This window comes from Podarcis erhardii (assembly GCF_964252035.2).
Source record: "Podarcis erhardii genome assembly, chromosome: 7".
Lineage (NCBI taxonomy): Eukaryota > Metazoa > Chordata > Lepidosauria > Squamata > Lacertidae > Podarcis > Podarcis erhardii.
The window spans coordinates 5,050,340-5,070,079 of record NC_138511.1 but is presented as its reverse complement, the minus strand read 5'-3'; the positions used below and the strand labels follow the sequence as shown (position 1 = coordinate 5,070,079).

The following is a 19,740-nucleotide window of genomic DNA, read 5'->3' as shown; positions in this document are numbered from 1 at the left end:
TATAATTGCAAAAGTAGATGGCCATTTACTTGAGAAGCATTGTACAAAATTCTCGCCTTGTTTTGTAAAGAGCATCCTCCCTGCTCTGTTTTTGTTTCTTTAAATAATAATAATTATTATTAAACAACCCAGTGCTGCAGTTCTTCAAAGTCCAGATCTCCCCATATCAAAGTTTCCAGAAGGGTAGATGAAACGCAGCAGGGCTCAGATGGAAAGCTGGCTGGTCTGAGTCATCATATACACAGCAGCTATCAGAGTAATTTAGTTACAGAGCAACCTGCATTGTAAAAAACACACTCGCAGGCCATGGTGGGCTCTCCTGGCAGGAGGCTAGACAAAGACAGAAGAGTCAGCTGAGTAGCTGGAGGGACTCAGTTGAAAGGAGGTGAGTGAGTGGCTCTTGAAGAACCCAGGACAGTCCTGGCGGCTGCTAGATTGTGATTGTATGTGTGTATGTTTGCATGTTCTGCACACCCCTCTCTTGATTCCTTTCTCTCCCCTCCTGGAGCCCGACAAAAAGCTGAAAGACTGCATGACATCACATGTCAGAGATTCCTCGTGGAGAGAAAAACCCAACTCCTCCTGCAGCTCGTTTCAAAAGGCACTGGGAGGCTTGGTCTGTCCACGTCAAGCAAAGAGAGAGAGAGAGAGAGAGAGAGAGAGTGCAGTTCAGTCGCCAGGCTGCACAGATCTCTCAACTTTTCCAGCTGCGAAGAGGAAGAGAAGGAATAAAACTTCTTGGGTTATTCCGAGCCAACAGTGCTACAGTGATCAGAAGTGCCTGGGCATTGAAGGAAAGAAGCAATGACCCGGAGAGGGAGAGAAGGAGAGAGAGATCGCTATTGTGGACTGGAGGGAGTGGTGCTGTGAATTAGCAAAGAATTAGCATCCAGAGCAGTTTAGCATTACAGCAAGAGAAGCCGATGCTCCGGCTGGAAGAATCCCAGTATGGAAGAAGTACCGGCAACTCTGCCCTGGCAACTCTCTCCCTGAACTGCTGCTTCTCCTCTGACTCAGGTAACAATGGGGGGCTTCTGATCTGTAGACTCTCAGGCACATGTGAAACTGAGAAGGTGGGCCCCACACCCCACCTGGACCTGTAGGGCCACTCCTTCTAAATGATCATGGCTACCATGGGCGGTCATGAGGGCTACAATATCCAAGCCACCGCCGCCATTGCAGCTGTCACCACCTTCCTCATCATCTTCACTATCTTTGGCAACATTCTGGTGATCATTGCTGTGCTGACCAGCAGGTCTCTGAAAGCCCCACAGAACCTTTTCCTGGTGTCCCTTGCGGCCGCAGACATCCTAGTGGCCACCCTCATCATCCCCTTCTCTCTTGCCAATGAGTTGATGGGCTACTGGTATTTCAGCAGGACATGGTGTAAAGCCTACCTGGCCTTGGACGTTCTCTTCTGCACAGCCTCCATCGTGCATCTCTGTGCCATCAGTCTGGACCGGTACTGGTCGGTGAGCAGAGCCATTGAGTACAACTCCAAGAGGACGCCAAGGAGAATCAAATGCACCATCCTTGTGGTGTGGCTGATTGCGGCCGTCATCTCCTTGCCTCCGCTGGTCCTCAATGAAAACCCAAACAATGCCAAAGAGGATGCGAGGAGGTGTGAGCTGAATGAGGAGCCCTGGTACATCCTCTCCTCCAGCACCTGCTCTTTCTTTGCCCCCTGCGTCATTATGATCTTGGTGTATATTAGGATCTACTTCATAGCTAAGCGTCGAAACAAGCAGAGGACTCAAGCTAAGAAGCCCAAGACAAAGGCAGAAGAAGGAGTGCCCCAAATCATCGCCGTTCCATCTGTCGAAACCTCTCCCAAGCAGGACCAATCCAAGCCTCATGGAGAAGGGGAGCCAAATGGACATCAGGTACCCACTCAGGAAAGTGACCAACCAGAGACCCATTGCCTCTCTACTGAGAAGTTTTCTCTTGTAAGCCAGGAGGAGAAAGACCCAGAGCCAGCAACTGCCACCAGCCCTTCTCAGTCCCTGCCTGAGAAGAAGCCATCTTCAGAGTGCTTTCCCCCCAGCAGCATCAAGCGGGGCAATGGACCCCCCCAGAGCTCCCCTCAGGGCATGGACACCTTGGCCACTGCAAGAGGGGAGGTCCTGCTGGTGAGGAGGGTGAAGACCCTCAGTGCCAGCCCCTGGAAGAGGAAGACACACCTCAACCGGGAGAAGAGGTTCACCTTTGTCCTGGCTGTGGTGATCGGGGTCTTTGTCATCTGTTGGTTCCCTTTCTTCTTCCTCTACAGCCTCCGGGCCATCTGTCCCCCAGAGCACTGTCCAATCCCAGATAGCACCTTTAAGTTTTTCTTCTGGATTGGCTACTGCAACAGCTCCTTGAACCCTGTCATATATACCATCTTCAACCAGGACTTTCGTAAGGCTTTTAGGAAGATTCTCTGCAGGCAGTGGACTCAGACTGCCTGGTAAGAGAGGCTGGGTGAGGGCAAGCAAGCAAGCAATTCAGCGTGCATGGGGACCCTTGTGGAAACGGAACTCATCATGCTATTTAAACTAAACAAAGAAAAATATATTTATTTGTTGGCTTTTGTGTTTGTAGAAAGGGGAGTGAGGTGAGTGCTGGATAGAAACTGGCTTTTCAGGCAGTTGATTTTAATTCAGCTATCTCTGTCTGTGTGTTTATAATGCGGACCCACACCCATATGTTCCGCCAACATATTTTTTTTCACCGAAAGATTATGTGCCAATGCCAAATATCTTCTGATTGGTTGGGTCAAAGGAACCTTTCCCCCCTAAATCCTGTGGCTGAATGAGAGTGGGCTCAAGGGTTGCCAGCTTTGCAAACTACCCCTGTTGCTGTGCCTTTAACAGCAGCTTGATCTGCAGGGATTAGTAGGTGATAATGTTTTTGTCTCCATGCTGCAAAAAGCTTCCTGTGCGATTCCTGCAGACTAAGATGCTGTCAAGGCAAAGGAACAACCTTGGCAAATTTCCTCACCTCCTGACCACTTGGCAGCCTCCTGTGCCATCCAGGTAAGCCACAAAAAAGTAATCAGTTAAACAGCCTAAAACTAATCCATTTATATCTGTAAATGCTTCAGAAGAAATCTGCAAAGTGTCTATTTCTCTGCTCAGGAATCTAGGACTGAAAATTCTCTTTCAGGGGCATGTTGGCAGCTATGAAGGCATGATAGTCAGGTTGCCAACTGGCCAAAATAAAATGGACGGGACTGCTCCTGTGCCTTTGACAGAAAATTTGTAAAAAGGTGTCGGCATGGAAATAGTGTTGCTCGCTCTTAAAGGCACAGTGCAGGCAGGGTTGGAAGCAAAAGTTGGTGGTTAAAATGGTCTGATTTTTTTTTTAAGGGTGATTTGAGCCAAATGTTGATGTTTGTTGTATTTGATTGCAACCAGCTATTGGGAAATTCCCTGGACGGTGCTTTTTGACATGGTAGGGTTGTTAACTTCTAAAAATCAGCTCTTCTCCTGTGCCTTTAAAGGCAAAATGATTTGGAGAAATTTAGAAAGGCAAGCTTTTGTAGCTCTTTCGGTTCCACATCAAGAAAAACTTCAGCTGTTACGTTTATGCAAGTTAAGCTGCTGTTAAAAGCACAAAAGCAGCCCTGTTTAAAAATAACAGCAGCAAAGTAGCAACCTGGGCTGTTTTTATTGTGTTTCCTATTCCTTTGCTTCTGGAGTCCTCACAGATAACGTCAAATATTTCTGCATTGAAGGTGGTTGGACTAGATCATCCTTGGGGTCTCTTCCAACTCTGATTCCAAATTCTTTCCACGGACCATGTGCACGGAAGGGTAGGCACTGGCTTCTAAATCAGGAAAGCAAAGTCCTCTAAGACACCAGATGCTTTTTGCTACTGTTTTGGGTTGGCAACTGACTAAGAAGAAAACTCCAGTCTGGTCTGTGTTTTGACCTTTGAGAGCAGCTTGATCTGTAGAAATCAACAGAAAAAGTCCCCTTAAGCTATAGGCTGCCTATTGCACACAGTTTAAAGGGCCATTGAAGGCACAGCTGAAGTGGCCCTTTGAAAATTTGGAGGAAGGGTTCAGGTGTGCAAAATTTGGAGGAAGGGTTCCGGTGTGCAAAATTGGCCTGAGCTGTGTTAATGTGGAAGGAGGAAACGCATTCACACGTGGAGGTGGCCAGAAGAGGAGGGTTCCCACTGCAGCATAAAGTCCAGTTTTGTTGGTATGGGTTTGTAGTAGTCCTATTGAAATTAATTGACATGTCTAACTTAGGTCCATTAATTTCAATGGGTCTACACTGAGTAGAAGTTAGTTGGATGCAGACCTACATCCCCAAGGACTGCAGCATTGAATGGAAGCCTTTGACTGACTACCGCCCCCCAGTTAAAGAAATCATAGTTGATTAATTTATGAGTTTTAGTTGATCGCTTAACAAAAGCTGCTATATGTATGAGAAAAGAACAAAGTGCTTTTTTTTTTTTTGGAAAAGAATATATTTTCTTTGAGTTTGGAGCAGGTTTTTGGAAAACTTGTTGTCTTTCAGAGTTTGTTGGCTCTCCATTATCCAGGATCCTGGGAACTGGAGGCCAACAAACTCAGGATGGCCACAGGTTCATCAACTTTGGTTAGTGGGTGCATGTGTGGATCACAGCAGACTCCCTCATAAAGAAGGCCTTCTCCCTCTTCTCCCACACAGCCAAGAGCCTATCTAGTCCAGGATTCCATTTTTACAGTAGCTGGCTAGATGCCTATGGGAAGCCTGCAAGCAGAACAAGAGTGCGAGAGCCCTCTCCACACTTGTGAGTCTCAGCTTTAAGTTTTATTCAGAAGCATCTTACCTCTGATAATGGAGGCAGAATATAGCCTTATTCTCATGAAGTTATCTAATCCTCTTTTAAGGCTGCCCACTATGCCCTGGGTCTAGTCCTGGGAAGTTGATATCAGTTAAAAAGCATATATGTGAAACAATGTTTTTTTTGTCCTACCAAGCATCACTTCACGCTGGCCTGCTTTGAAGTGCATTTGCCATTTTGCTTTTTATGTTTTACCTGTGCTGAGCAATTAGTTATCAGCAAACTTTTCTACCTCACTGATCACCCTTAATTCTGGATGGTTTATGAACAACTTAAGAAGCACAAATCCCACTTCCAGTCCTTGGGGCTCTCCTTTCTATATCACTCCATAGGGAGGACTGTCCCTGTATTCCTGCTCAGCTTCCTGTTTTGTTCTGATCCAGAAGAGGTCCTCTCCTCTCCTCCTTTTCTATTATTGCTAAGCTTGCTAAGGAATCTTTGGTGACAGACTTCACAAAGATCCTTGGCAAAACTACACAGTGTTGATGGCTCAAGCACCTCACCTCTAAGCTTACTGACACTCTCAAAGAACTCTGAAAGGTTAGTGAGACTATTGCAGAAATTGTGCTGGTTTTGCTTCAAGCAAGACTTACTCTTCTATATGCTTGCCAATTCTATCTCTAGTAATGCTCTCCAGCAGTTTTCCTGAAACAGATGTTAATTACCCAGATTCCCCCTGGATCCCTTTTGGAAAATTAGTGTTACATTCTGAAATGGTGCTTGACACCTGCAGTATTTTACATTTAAATAATGTTTAAAATGTTAATCTGCTGATCAGTTACATGGGGGACTCTTTTTAATCAATCAAAATGTTGTAATTAATCAGTCTGATTAATTTATTAGATGCCAAAATCTGTCTTTAAAAAGTGCCGAGATCACTTGGGGAACAAAATGATGATTGCAATGAGATGTGTGTGTCTCTGTGTATAATACACACATTTGAAAAAATGAGGATGAAATTTCATTCTCTTTTCCCTCTTCTACTCTGGAGGACAGAATGCCTCTCCTCAGGGTTGACCCAAGACATTTTGCTGCCTGAGGCAAAGGAGAAGATGGGGTCCCCCCACACTTCCACATGCAGAAGCCAAACAGGACTGGTAGCTGAATCTTACTTGAATATTGGGAAGACTATAGCCGGTTGTGTGGCTCATGCAGATCTTGTCTCAAAAGGGGGCTCAGGAGGAACAGCCATGAGGCTGCCCCACTGCCCCCCCCCCCAGTATCTGTCACCCGGGACAGTTTCCTAACTCTGCCTCATGGTCAGTCTCAATCTTGCCTGTCCTCAAGTGCTTTTAGTTGATTAATCAATGTCGCAGTCCTGTGCTGCCAGCCACGGCAGAGCTCAGTGGAGGAAAAAGGCAGCCAAACTCGGGGGTACTTGTCTGGAGGCAGAGTCCATATGCAAGGTCTGGTCCAGTCCAAAGGTCTGGAGTATCTCAGTTCACGCAGTTCCCGGGGTGACCTTTGAAGGTGACTCGGAAACTACAATTAATCCAGAATGCGGCAGCTAGACTGGTGACTGGGAGCGGCCGCCGAGACCATATAACACCGGTCTTGAAAGACCTACATTGGCTCCCAGTATGTTTCCGAGCACAATTCAAAGTGTTGGTGCTGACCTTTAAAGCCCTAAACGGCCTCGGTCCAGTATACCTGAAGGAGCGTCTCCACCCCCATCGTTCTGCCCGGACGCTGAGGTCCAGCGCCGAGGGCCTTCTGGCGGTTCCCTCATTGCGAGAAGCAAAGCTACAGGGAACCAGGCAGAGGGCCTTCTCAGTAGTGGCGCCCGCCCTGTGGAACGCCCTTCCAGCAGATGTCAAAGCAATAAACAACTACCTGACATTCAGAATACATCTTAAGGCAGCCCTGTTCAGGGAAGTTTTTAACGTGTGATTTTACTGTATTTCTGGTTTTTATGGAAGCCGCCCAGAGTGGCTGGGGAGGCCCAGCCAGATGGGCGGGGTATAAATAATAAATTATTATTATTATTATTATTATTATTATTATTATTATTATTATTATTATTATCAAGAAAGCTGAGGTTCTGAAGTCACGAGAAGCAAGAAGCAGCCCAGTCTGGCCAGGAACAACATATGTTGTTTCCAGCAACTGACTGAGGCTGGAAACCCTGCTTAAGAAAGCTGGAGCCTGCTGGTTCTCCTCAGGAGCAAGAAGGCTGATCAGCAGCAGGTGGAATCACTTCACCTTCTGCTCCTTCAGGCTGCTGCTCAGCAGGTGAAGCCAACTCCTGGCCCAGGACAATCAAGCATGGTTGAAAGCATAAGCACACTTTCCAGGGAATATATTCCACTCCAGGCTGGCTCTACCATTAGGCGAAGTGAAGCAGCCACTTGAGGCAGCAGGATTCGGGGTGTCACGAAAAGGCAGCAAATTGTTAGCTAATTAATTTATTATAATTGTAACTATATTTCAGGGAGAGGAAGAGGGGCTTTAGCATTTTCTACCTCATGCTCCAACATTCCAGTGGGGTGGGGTAAACTTTCTGCTGTGCCTCAGGCAGCAAAGTGCCTGGCCTGAACCCATTGAAACCAATGAAATTTACTTTTGAGTAATACTTGCAATTGTACTGGAATATTTATTTCATCAGCTGATAGCCCTAATTTCTAGCTTTCAGGTTGCTGCTGCTGTTTCTTTCAAAATAAGTGTCCTATCTCATTCCTACTAGCTACCCACCATTTTGAATTGGAAACTCTTTTCCACTGGAGACTAGCACTTTCCTCTTTCGCCAGCCAGTTCCATGAGGGGAAGAGGTTCAACAGGTGCCCCTTTCCCAAACTGTACTGACACAGAATGGCCCTGCAGAGTTGGGGAGAAGCCCTCTTTCCCCTTAACAGCGTTGTCAACTTTCTAATGGTTTTGCTCCTGTGCCTATAAGGGCAACTTGATGTGGAAAAGTGAAGCAGACAGCAGCTTTTCCTCAGCTGGAGAGAGTGGAGGAGAAAGCTTTGCCTGCTGCATTTTTGTCCTGAGGTACAGGACAAAAGGTCAGTAAAAACATAAAAGGGTGGAGACCCGGCCCTCTTGATGCAAATGTAGGTTTGCCAACCTTTGACAAGGTTCCTTTGTCTTTAACAGATATATAGCAAACAGAATTCCCCCCATCACAACAGGTCAGCCAAAAAGTTTCTCCTTCAGAGTTTGAGGGTGGTGGTGACTGAATGAAGTCACAATGTCAATATTTTGCAATCTGAATTCTAGAGATTTGTACTTTTGACCATTTTCAGTAGTCTAAATTAGCCTTCCACAACCTAGAGCATTTCTAGTTTGTTTGGGTTTTTTTGGACAGCACAGCTGATGGCAGTTGTAGTTCAAGGCTTCTGGGGTGGGGCAGGGGGCACCGGGTTGGGGAAGACTGAGCGTGTGAAAGCATAGAAGAAAACTGGAAAGCTCTGCTGATGAAGCCTAGCTTCTCTCTCATAGTTTTGTTCTTTCTATGGGTCATTAAAGAAAAAATTGAGGAAACCAATTTCCTGAAATACTTCTCTCACATCTGAATTTGCTAACCGTTTCTTTCCAAAATATGTGCCTCATTTGTATCTGCATGGTTATGTTCCACATGGGTCCTATTGATCTTTTTTCTGAGTCCTAAAAGCAAGATTTGTACTATGGATGTGTCCCAAATCCCCTCTCCCTCCACCCCAAAAATAAATGCAGCATTATTATTATTTTCAAAATGCATTTTACATCTCTGATATACATCTCAGAATAATTCTCTGAATTCTGTGTGGGAGGCAAATATGAAACGGATAAAGTGATTTCTATATTCTAAACTGGGACTTTTGTGATTCTGCCCCATATGATAAACTGGCTTACTGAGGCTTCCTCAGTCAGAAGGTGGACAGCTAGTGTTAAAAAAAATAGCTAGCAGGAAATTTTTTACAATCAAGGCCCAGCAGAGTTGGCTACTGTTAGAAGTGGGTCCTGAGACCTACAAAATAAATTCTGAATGAAGCTGGTGAAGCAGCAAAAAGTTTATTGATTAAAAAATGTTCTAATTCAGGGGTCAGCAAACTTTTCCAGCAGGGGGCCGGTCCACTGTCCCTCAGACCTTGTGGGGACTGGACTATATTTTGAAAAAATAAATAATGAACGAATTCCTATGCCTCACAAATAACCCAGAGATGCATTTTAAATAAAAGGGCACATTCTACTCATGTAAAAACATGCTGATTCCCGGACCACCTGTGGGCCAGATCTAGAAGGCGATTGGACTGGATCCGGCCCCCGGGCCTTAGTTTGCCTACCCAGGGCCTAATTAGACTACTAAAATCCCCGCCCTTGTTGATATCTCCCATTACTCTGAATTCGATAGCCATCACCCGTTTATCTTTCTCCTTATTTGGTCCATGTCTCTATGTTTTTACACACTGACTCAAACGATAAAGCCACGTCCGGACCGCTAACGAGTTCTATATCTGCCGAAGCGTACAAGTAAACCGTAATCCAGCTGCAAGCTGTCCTATCTATGAGCACCCGAACCACAAACCGTTATAAAGATAAGTACAGTGGTACCTCGGTTTTCGAATGTAATCCGTTCCGGAAGACGGTTTAAGTTCCAAAACCGAAAACTCAAAGCAGAAAACTAAAAATGGAAGCTGTGTTTAATGTTTGGCTTCCGAGGCGCGTTCGAAAACAGAGGTACCACTGTATAAGCAGGTCTGTGCTATCTGCGGTCATCTAGCAGTTGCAACATCTGTGAAAAAGCAACATTATTATTCCTCAAAGCTACACACACCTCCACTGTCAGAGGCAGTAGAGTAGGCTTCTCTGAATTTCAGTTGATGGGAATCACAAGTGAAGGGAGGGCTGTTATTGTGCCGGGCTTGCAGGCTTCTCACGGGCCTCTGGTTAGGGTCGGGTTGCCACCTTTGTTCTGGCAAAATATAGGGTGGGGCAGGACAGTTGGTGGACAATTCCCCCCCCCCCCCGCCCCAATCTGGCACTGAAGTGGCAATCCATTACAATCTATTGCAGCCTAACCGGACAGTCCCTCTGGAATTTGTCACACACGCACACATACACGTGAATGTGTGAATCTGTCTGTGCTTTGGCTACCCAGAGCTTAACTACATGACCTTTCACACAGCCTTTCAAACACAGGCATTTGGAGATGATTCCGAACTTGGAAGACCTGAAATACAAGACAAAACTGTTTCAATACAGTTTAAAATCCTCCAAGGAAAGAGAATCCACCACTGACCAGCTCTCACTGGTGTTTAGTTGGAATCTCCCTTCTTGTAACTTGGATCCGTTGGTCCATGTTCTACCCTCCAGAGCAGGAGAAAACAAGCTTGCTTCATCCTCTATGTGAAATAATAATAATAATAATAATAATAATAATAATAATAATAATTTATACCCTGCCCATCTGGCTGGGTTTCCCTAGCCGCTCTGGGCAGCTTCCAACAAAATATTAAAAATACAATAAAATATCAAACATTAAAAACTTGCCGAAACAGGTTACCTCAGATGTCTTCTAAAAGTCAGATAGTTGTTTATTTCCTTGACATCTGGTGGGAGGGAATTCCACAGGGCTGGTGCCACCACCGAGAAGGCCCTCTGCCTGGTTCCCTGTAACTTGGCTTCTCGCAGTGAGGGAACCACCAGAAGGCCCTTGGAGCTGGACCTCCCTTTATATATTTGACAGCCCTTTATATATTTGAAGATGGCTATCATATCTCCACTCAGTCTCTTTTCCAGGCTAAACATACCCAGCGCCCTCAACCGTTTCTAATAAAGTTTGGTTTCCAGACACTTTATCATCTTGGTCACCCACCTCTGCATACATTCCAGCTTGTCAATATCCATCTTCAATTGTGGTGCCCAGAACTGGACACAATTGTGGTCTAACCAAGGCAGAATAGAGTGGTACTATTACTTCCCTTGATTGAGACACTAGCGCTGTGGTCTAAACCACTGAGTCTCTTGGGCTTGCCGATCGGAAGGTCAGCGGTTCAAATCCCTGCAATGGAGTGAGCTCCCATTGCTCTGTCCCAGCTCCTGCCAACCTAGCAGTTCAACAGCATACCAGTGCAAGTAGATAAATAGGCACTGCTGTAAATGGTGTTTCCATGCGTTCTGGCACACACCACAGTGTCCCATCGCACCAGAAGGAGTTTAGTCATGCTGGACACATGACCTGGAAAGCTGTCTGCAGGCAAATGCCAACTCCCTCGGACTGAAATCGGAGATGAGCGCCACACCTCATAGTCATTTCAACTGGACTTAACTGTCCAGGGTCCTTTATCTTTTGTTGTTGTTGTTTAGTTATTTAGTGGTGTCCGACTCTTCGTGACCCCATTGACCAGAGCACATCAGGCACTCCTGTCTTCCACTGCCTCCCGCAGTTTGGTCAAACTCATGCTGGTAGCTTCGAGAACACTGTCCAACCATCTTGTCCTCTGTCGCCCCCTTCTCCTTGTGCCCTCCATCTTTCCCAACATCAGGGTCTTTTCCAGGGAGTCTTCTCTTCTCATGAGGTGGCCAAAGTATTGGAGTCTCAGCTTCAGGATCTGTCCTTCCAGTGAGCACTCAGGGCTGATTTCTTTAAGAATGGATAGGTTTCATCTCCCTCAGTCCATGGGACTCTCAAGAGTCTCCTCCAGCACCATAATTCAAAAGCATCAATTCTTTGGCAATCAGCCTTCTTTATGGTCCAGCTCTCACTTCCATATATCACTACAGGGAAAACCATGGCTTTTACTATACGGACCTTTGTTGGCAAGGTGATGTCTCTGCTTTATCTTTACCTACCACTTTAAACAGTCACGACTCCTTCCAAGCAATTCTGAGACCTATAGTTTGTTAAGGATGCAGAGAGTCGTAAGGTAACTCCTATTCCTCTCCCAGAGCTACAGTTCCCTGAGTGCCTTAGCAACCAATTCTTCTTCACAGGGAACTCTGGCCCAACAGCACCAGAGAGCCAAGTGGTTGTTTTGGGCAACTGCATTTTGGGCAAGACCAGTGAAAGAGAAGAAGCAAGAGACTTGAGTAGCTTATCCCTTGCAGAGCATCCCTTGCTGCTCAGGATGAGTGCGCTTCACCAGTATTCATCTAGGCTGTCAACTTGTGAGCCAGCAAGCTGCATTTTGGCACAGGGATTGGAGAACCTGCAGCTCTCCAACTGTCATTGGACTATTGTTCACATCGTCCCTGGCCATTGGTTGTGCCGCCTGGGGTTGATGGGAGATGGAGTCCTACAGTGCTCCATCCTTGCCTTAGTAGGTCCAGTTTGGCCCAGTGGACAACGGTTGCCAAACCCTAACAAAGGAGGCTGTTTGAGCTTGCTCTTAAAGTGTGACACAGCCAGTTAATTGTGCTGAGGACGAGATCTGCTGTTAGGAGAGAGCACATTCATTGGGCATACAGAGTAGCTTGGCATATCTGTTTATTTCTCGTTTCCTGCCCTCATCTACGAAGCAAGATGGTGATATAAGATTGTATTGCTATAAACAGCAGGGAATTCATTTCCGTTCTGCGTCCTCCATCATACTTGTAGCAAAATCAGAAGTGTTCCGTACAAATAATGGCTTTCAGAGCAGACTATAGTGACTGCAGTGCTGTCCCTTTCCAAATCTGTAGAGTTCAATGCACTTTACAGAGCAACATTCCTTGTATAATAATGAGTGATTGTGGCAGAAGTGTTTTTCCCCATGTCAAGTGTCAAGCTGTATAATCATGGCAGTTCATGCTATGTGCCAAGACATATTCTGAACCAAAGAAGCCTCAAAATTCTCTGCTCAGAGTAAACAAGGCAGGTTTGCTTATTTTCTGCAAACTTTGCTTGGAATTAAGTGGAAAGATTTGCTCTGGAGGTGCCTCGCTCTTGCTCCTTGCTAATGGGATGAGGTTGCCAACTTCTCAAGTGACATCTGTAGCTGTGCCATAAACAGTGGCTTGAGATGCAAGAATTTGCAGGTGTTGTTTTTTAGGGCCTAGAGCCTGCTAATTTCTGCCTTTCAAGCAGTTGTAGGTGGCAAGTGGGGTACCGCTGCCCCACGAAACACTGTCTGCCCTCAATCAGTCACCACCTGCCTGCCTTCTTACTTGTACCCATTCCAAAGGAATGGCACTGCTTGTCAGCTCTGTCCTCCTTAGTCTATGAGTTGGCTCTGCCTTTCATTGGCTCTGGCTCCTCCTACTGTTGGTTCCCCTGTCTTCTACCCTACAAGCCCAAATGGGCAGCACCCAGTTGAGCAAATCTATTTATGTTGAAGACTTTGGACGTAGAAGAGTGAGAGGAAATGAGAGGAAAGAGGGAATGTCATCTCTGGCAACAGGACTTCAGCAGCCAGCATCCTTTAGGAAAACGATTTACTAATGAGCGACCAAGGCTGATTTTTAGGGAATTTGTGGGTATTTGCCTTGATTCTATTAATTTTGCATGCTTTATACATAGAATTCAAGAGGTTTTAGCATTTATTTTTTAATGGCCAGTGTTGTGCGGGTCATGTGACACCTGCAATGGAAATGGAGGTTGCCTGGAGATTGCATCTACCTTTTAACAAGTTGTATGCAGGTGGGGCTGAAAGACAGAAAAAGATAGTGAGTGTAATGAGCTACTCTGCCTCCTGCTTTATTTGTGCATTAAAAGTAAATGCACACTGTCTAGGTTGTCACTTAGCAACCTTACCTACTATGGTAGCAGGGGCAAAAAAACCTTCTCTCTTGCTTTAGCAGACATGGGAAGCTGTCTTTCTGTGGAGGCAGCCCGTGGGTCCATCTGGCTTACTACTGTCCATATCAGCCTTTGCCAACCTGGTGCCCTGCAGGTGTAGCTGGACTGCAACTGCCATCGGGGGGCCATGGGACTGGCAAAGGCTGACCTGTCTTGAGTGGCAGTAGATCCCAAGGAGTTTCAGAAAGGAGGGGGAGTGATGGGACTTTGGTGAGAATGAGGAAGCAGTGAAGTGGCAGCCATCTCTCTGCTGCATATACTTGGTTAAAGATCACAGTGGTTATCTTTGGTTATCGCCTGGCCAACCCCCAATCCTTTTCCAATCTGGTACCTTTTCAGAGGTTAAGGACTACAACTCCCTTCAGGCCCAGCCAGTGAAGCTACATGATGCTGGAGTTGATGGGAGCATAGCCATGCTGGATGGGAATTATGGGAGTTGTAGGCCAAAGCATCTGGATGGTGCCAGGTTGGCAAGGGCTGTTCTAATGGGTAATGGCCAGCCTGTACTTAGTGTATCTGCACCACAAGCTTAAAATGCAACGACTTCATTCCTCTGCCACTGCATTCAAGGCTGCATTTGCACAGTGTGGCTCACATTGGAGAGGGGGCAGGGGTGTCTCCACCTGATGTGCATGACCTTTCTGGTACCCCCAGGGCCAAAGAAAATCCTATCCATGAAGCTGTTGTCTGCACACATGCACTCATCTGATCATGCACAACGGCTGTCTCAAATGTACACACTATCCTTAAGGAGGAACAGATAGGTAGCCGTGTTGGTCTGCCATGGTCAAAACAAAATAAAAAAATTCCTTCCAGTAGCACCTTAAAGACCAACTAAGTTAGTTCTAGGTATGAGCTTTCGTGTGCATGCACACTTCTTCAGATACACTGAAACAGAAGTCACCGGACCTTTCTATATAGTGAGAAGGTGGGGAGGGGTATTACTCAGAAGGGTGGTGGGAATGGGTGATTGGCAGATAGCTGCGATGAGCCTGTTGACGACTCTTAACGACTGCAAGGGGTGAGAAGGTGAAAAATGGCTTTGTCATGTATAATGAGATAAGAATCCAATGTCTTTGTTCAAACCAGGTCTCTCCATAGTTTTAAGTTTGGTGATAAGTTGCAATTCAGCAGCTTCTCTTTCCAGTCTATTTCTGATGTGGAATCTCTGTATACCAACATCCCACACAACGATGGTTTACAAGCTATAAGGAATACCATTTCAGATAAAACCACAGCGGACTTTGCTACCAAACTCTGCCAATTTGTCCTTACCCACAACAACTTCAAATTCGGTGATGACCTGTTCCTTCAGATCAGCGGCACAGCAATGGGCACCCGCATGGCCCCACAGTATGCCAACATCTTCATGGCGGATTTAGAACAACGTTTCCTAAACTCCTACCCACTCAAACCTCTCTTGTACCTGCGATACATTGATGATATTTTTATCATCTGGACACATGGTCAACAGACCCTGGACACCTTCCACCAGAAATTCAATGATTTTCACCCCACCATCAACCTAACAATGAATCAATCTATGCAAGAAATACATTTTTTGGACACTACTATAAAAATACAGGATGGGCGCATAGACACCACCTTATACCGTAAACCAACTGACCGACAAACATATCTACATGCCTCTAGCTACCATCCCAAACATACCAAACAGTCCATTGTATATAGCCAGGCACTACGTTACAGCCGCATCTGCTCCAATTCTACAGACAGAGACTCTCACCTAAGAGATCTACAGCAAACCTTTTTAGAACTAAAATACCCAGCAGATGAAGTTAGACAACAGATCAACAGAGCCAGACTGATACCCAGAGAGAACTTGCTGCAAGACAGACCCAAAAAAGAAAATAACAGAACACCTCTAGTCATCACATACAGCTCCCAAGTTAAAACAGTACAACGCATCATCAGAGATCTACAACCTCTCCTGGACAATGACAGTTCTCTTTCTCAAGCTCTGGGAGGAAGACCTTTCATTGCCTCCAGACAGCCCCCCAATCTTAAACAACTCCTAACCCACAATAATACTATAACCAGACTTAACACGGACACTGGCACCAGAGCCTGCAATAAACCCAGATGCCAACTTTGCTGCCACATACACCCGGACAACACCATTACTGGCCCCAACAACATCACACATACCATCTCGGGACTATTTAACTGCTCATCGTCTAACATTGTGTATGCCATAAAATGCCAACAGTGTCCTTCAGCTCTCTATATTGGACAAACAGGCCAGACCTTACGCCAAAGAATAAACGGACATAAATCCGACATCAGGAACCACAAGACAGAAAAACCAGTAGGAGAACACTTCAATCTCCCAGGACATTCTATACAAGATCTCAAAGTAGCTGTTCTATTACAAAGGAATTTCAGAAATAGACTGGAAAGAGAAGCTGCTGAATTGCAACTTATCACCAAACTTAAAACTATGGAGAGACCTGGTTTGAACAAAGACATTGGATTCTTATCTCATTATACATGACAAAGCCATTTTTCACCTTCTCACCCCTTGCAGTCGTTAAGAGTTGTCAACAGGCTCATCGCAGCTATCTGCCAATCACCCATTCCCACCACCCTTCTGAGTAATACCCCTCCCCACCTTCTCACTATATAGAAAGGTCCGGTGACTTCTGTTTCAGTGTATCTGAAGAAGTGTGCATGCACACAAAAGCTCATACCTAGAACTAACTCAGTTGGTCTTTAAGGTGCTACTGGAAGGAATTTTTTTATTTTGTCTTAAGGAGGAAGTGAAGGGGGCTTAATTTTTCTAGTTGGATTCAAGCTGGTTTGAGGGGGGAATGCATCAAACTGTGGTACTTGTTGAGAAACTATGGGATTGATATAGATTGTGGCTGATATTGCAATATGTGGCTTCAAAAAGTAGGAGGGCACAGCATGCAGAGTAAGCTGCGGTGTGAAGATGCCCACAGTCATACCCCTTTGTTGACCAGAGGGGACACTTGGTCTCTGAACTAAACACACCTGGAAAAATTATGCTGCCATTCCGATCATCTAGCCAGATCACCAACCAAAAGTCAGATCACTGAAAATAAGAGGAGACTCAAATCACTGCACCAGCTTTTGCCTCCATCTTCAACTGTGTGCTGGAGAATGTGTAAGGGTGGGGTTCTCTTAGCCCTCGTATGTACTCAGTGAATGTGATTTTTCTCCCACCCCCTTGTATGTACAAAAAGAAAACGGGGAAGGGGGAGTCCTACAAGCTATTTTAACAATAAAAGATATTTTGTAATAAGTAAGTGTTGAGTCTCATTATGGGAAGGTGATGATATTTGTCTCCGTGTGGCCGCGAGTGGCTCAGCTGTTTGGTTTAATATGAGGTATAATGCTTTGTGCCCTCTAAAGAGGGGTTAATATGAAGGAAATATTTTTTAAAGCTATCTTTCAAATTTTCTTGCACAAATTAGAGTTTATTTTCTCTGAATGGGAATTGCAGTTGAAAGCAAGGATGGATAGTGCAGGATTTAAAGATTCTGGGTAGCAAGTCTGAGAAGGGAGGTACAGAATTTGCTAAAGGTAAAGGTAAAGGTACCCCTGCCCATATGGGCCAGTCTTGCCAGACTCTAGGGTTGTGCGCTCATCTCACTCTATAGGCCAGGAGCCAGCGCTGTCCGCAGACACTTCCGGGTCACGTGGCCAGCGTGACAAGCTGCATCTGGCGAGCCAGCGCAGCACACGGAACGCCGTTTACCTTCCCGCTGGTAAGCGGTCCCTATTTATCTACTTGCACCCGGAGGTGCTTTCGAACTGCTAGATTGGCAGGCGCTGGGACCGAACGACGGGAGCTCACCCCGCCGCGGGGATTCGAACCGCCGACCATGCGATTGGCAAGTCCTAGGCGCTGAGGTTTTACCCACAGCGCCACCCGCGTCCCTACTTCTAAATAATAATACTTTGCATTTACGCACCACAATTTTTGCCAACATCATGTTCTCCAGGTGGTTTGGACCACAACTGCCAGCCCCAGCCAGCCTGGTGTATATTTCTGAGTGTCTGAAGCTGGTCAGGTTGTGGGTGGCTGCCTTTCTGACCAAGCAGGGCTATGAAGGAAGTGGGAACTAGAACTCCATGAGTGTACTTAGAAAATAGTTCAAAGGGGCAGAGAGAGGACAAAGCTGCAGGCACCTGAGGGTGCAAATTCAGGTTGCGCAAGTATAGGTGATTGGGAGTTCTTGCACAACAAACCCGCTTCCCCCCAAAAGATCAGACTTTTTGCAAGACAGAAAATGATGGGGAAAGGCACTGGAAAGCTTTGACACAACTCTCTGTAAGCAAATTGGAATGAATGCTTAAAAAACAGGTCACCAGGGAGCACCCTTGGTCTCTGGGGTTGGGTTTGTTAAGAGGTTGCAAAGGATTGCTAACTGGAGTTTCTGAATCCACACCAAATTATAATCCCCAGTTCCTTGGGCGAAATCATGACAGCTAGTGGATTGAAAACCAAGATACGGTGGTAGAACAGCTATGCCTGTTAAATGGGATTGCACCATCATTATTTGTTTTGCTGTCTCTTCTGGGGAGACATCTGTCCCTTTAGGACAGGCCAACAGAACGTGTGGCTGCTGGCCTGTGCTGATTTCAGTCTGGTGACTGGCAGAAATCCAACAGATGCAACACTCCCTAACAGTGATGGGGAAAGTGTCATTTGTTTTATTTTTGCCTGTCATTAAGCTGCTGAAAGAGCTCCTGTGGATGATGTTGACCACAGTGTGACGTGTGATGACCGGTACATGACCTTGCTTGAAGTCAGCAATTGGCCATAACCTGATTCCTTCATTGACACCCCTCTGATACTTTCTGGAGACCTTTCTGTTTATTTAAAGATAAGCACATACATTTCAGTTTGCTGATAACACAGCTCTGCAATGTAACATGGGAAGAGAGCCGAGAAGAATGCTTGCAAAAATAATAATTATATATACACATTTTTTTAAAGAACAGAACGTTTCCATGGTCAAGATGAGTTATTTATAGAATTAACTACGAGCACCACATTCAAGGAGCCTCCAAGCCTTGGACAATCTCAGAATCCAAATTGTTCTCAAGGAGCCTTGCATGTCAGCAGCTTGAGACCCAAGTGCTAATTATCTCTATAATCAGCGCTGCTCATTATCAGGGGTGGAGAAGCTTGTGTGGAGTGTCTGATACAACTTTTCAGCATTTGGCTTCCTTCCTTTTCCTTTAACAGGCAGTGCATCAAGTTTCTAGACCTCAGGATTCCCTGATATATTTGGGCTGCATTCCTACTGATAAATAAGGGGGTTGACTTTTGCTGCCAAACTCCCCAAGCGACTGAGCCCCCTGAGTCCATGATCAGTCAGAGATGAATGGATGGAGTCAAGGATCCAGAGAAAGCAAGGCAGATCTTTATTTTTCTGTTGCAACCGGGTTCCCTCCCCTCCTTGCAAGGGGGCATGAGAGGCGAAGAGCAAAGTATGCAGGAACCTTTAAAGACTTTTGAAATTGCCCACCCTTTAGCCCAAGACCACCCAAAAAGCATACATACATCACAGAAGGAGGTGGTCTCCCACAAAAATTTGAGAGTGTTGCTTCTCTCCTGTCTGCCGGGTACCTGATAATGGTATCTGAATGCATATCCTGGGTAGCTGGGCCATTCTTTTGAGATGGGAAATACTCAAGTTCTTGAATCTCTTATTTACAAATTCATACCTCTTGATAGTCTGCTCAGCTTAACAGAAACTTGCCATTCTGGATTTGCAGGCTTCCTCTTTAACTGTGCACAACCTCTCCAGCCGGGAGAGGCTGCGTGCGGCTTTGGCAGAAGCCAAGACAGCGAGCGGGATGGATCCTGCTCACTGTCTTGGCTTCATTTTTAGCCGCGGGGCTGGGGCAGGGGAAGCGCTCCTGGAGCTTGCTGCTATCCGCAAGCCTTCGGAGCCCGGCGGGAACTCCCACCTCGCTCCGAAGGCTTGTGGATAGCTTCCTGAAGCCTGGAGAGCGAGAGGGGTCGTGCGTACCGACCCCTGTCGCTCTCCAGGTTTCAGCGAAAGCCTGCATTCGCTCCTTAGGACGCACACATATTTCCTCTTCATTTTTGGAGGGGAAAAGGTGCGTCCTATAGAGCGAAAAATACGGTATTTTATATTTGATACCTTAGAATACTTATAAAACTATATTATCACGGAGCTGCAGGATGGAAAACAAAATGGTCAGCA

General features: G+C 45.9%; 2 protein-coding genes across 5 annotated transcripts in view; both read left to right on the top strand.

Moving 5' to 3' along the window:
* Positions 1-19,740, top strand: part of GPAT2 (glycerol-3-phosphate acyltransferase 2, mitochondrial) — a 282,276-nt gene that overhangs the window by 88,930 nt on the left and 173,606 nt on the right. The gene's annotated exons all lie outside the window — the stretch shown is intronic.
* The window catches only part of ADRA2B (adrenoceptor alpha 2B), a 29,530-nt gene continuing 10,193 nt past the window's right edge, over positions 404-19,740 (top strand). For all 3 annotated transcript variants that reach the window (XM_081870045.1, XM_081870044.1, XM_081870046.1), the window contains exon 1: positions 404-3,014. In XM_081870045.1, the coding sequence (XP_081726171.1) occupies positions 1,119-2,450 (1,332 nt within the window). In that variant the 5' untranslated portion in view covers positions 404-1,118 and the 3' untranslated portion in view covers positions 2,451-3,014. The remainder of the gene's footprint in view (positions 3,015-19,740) is intronic.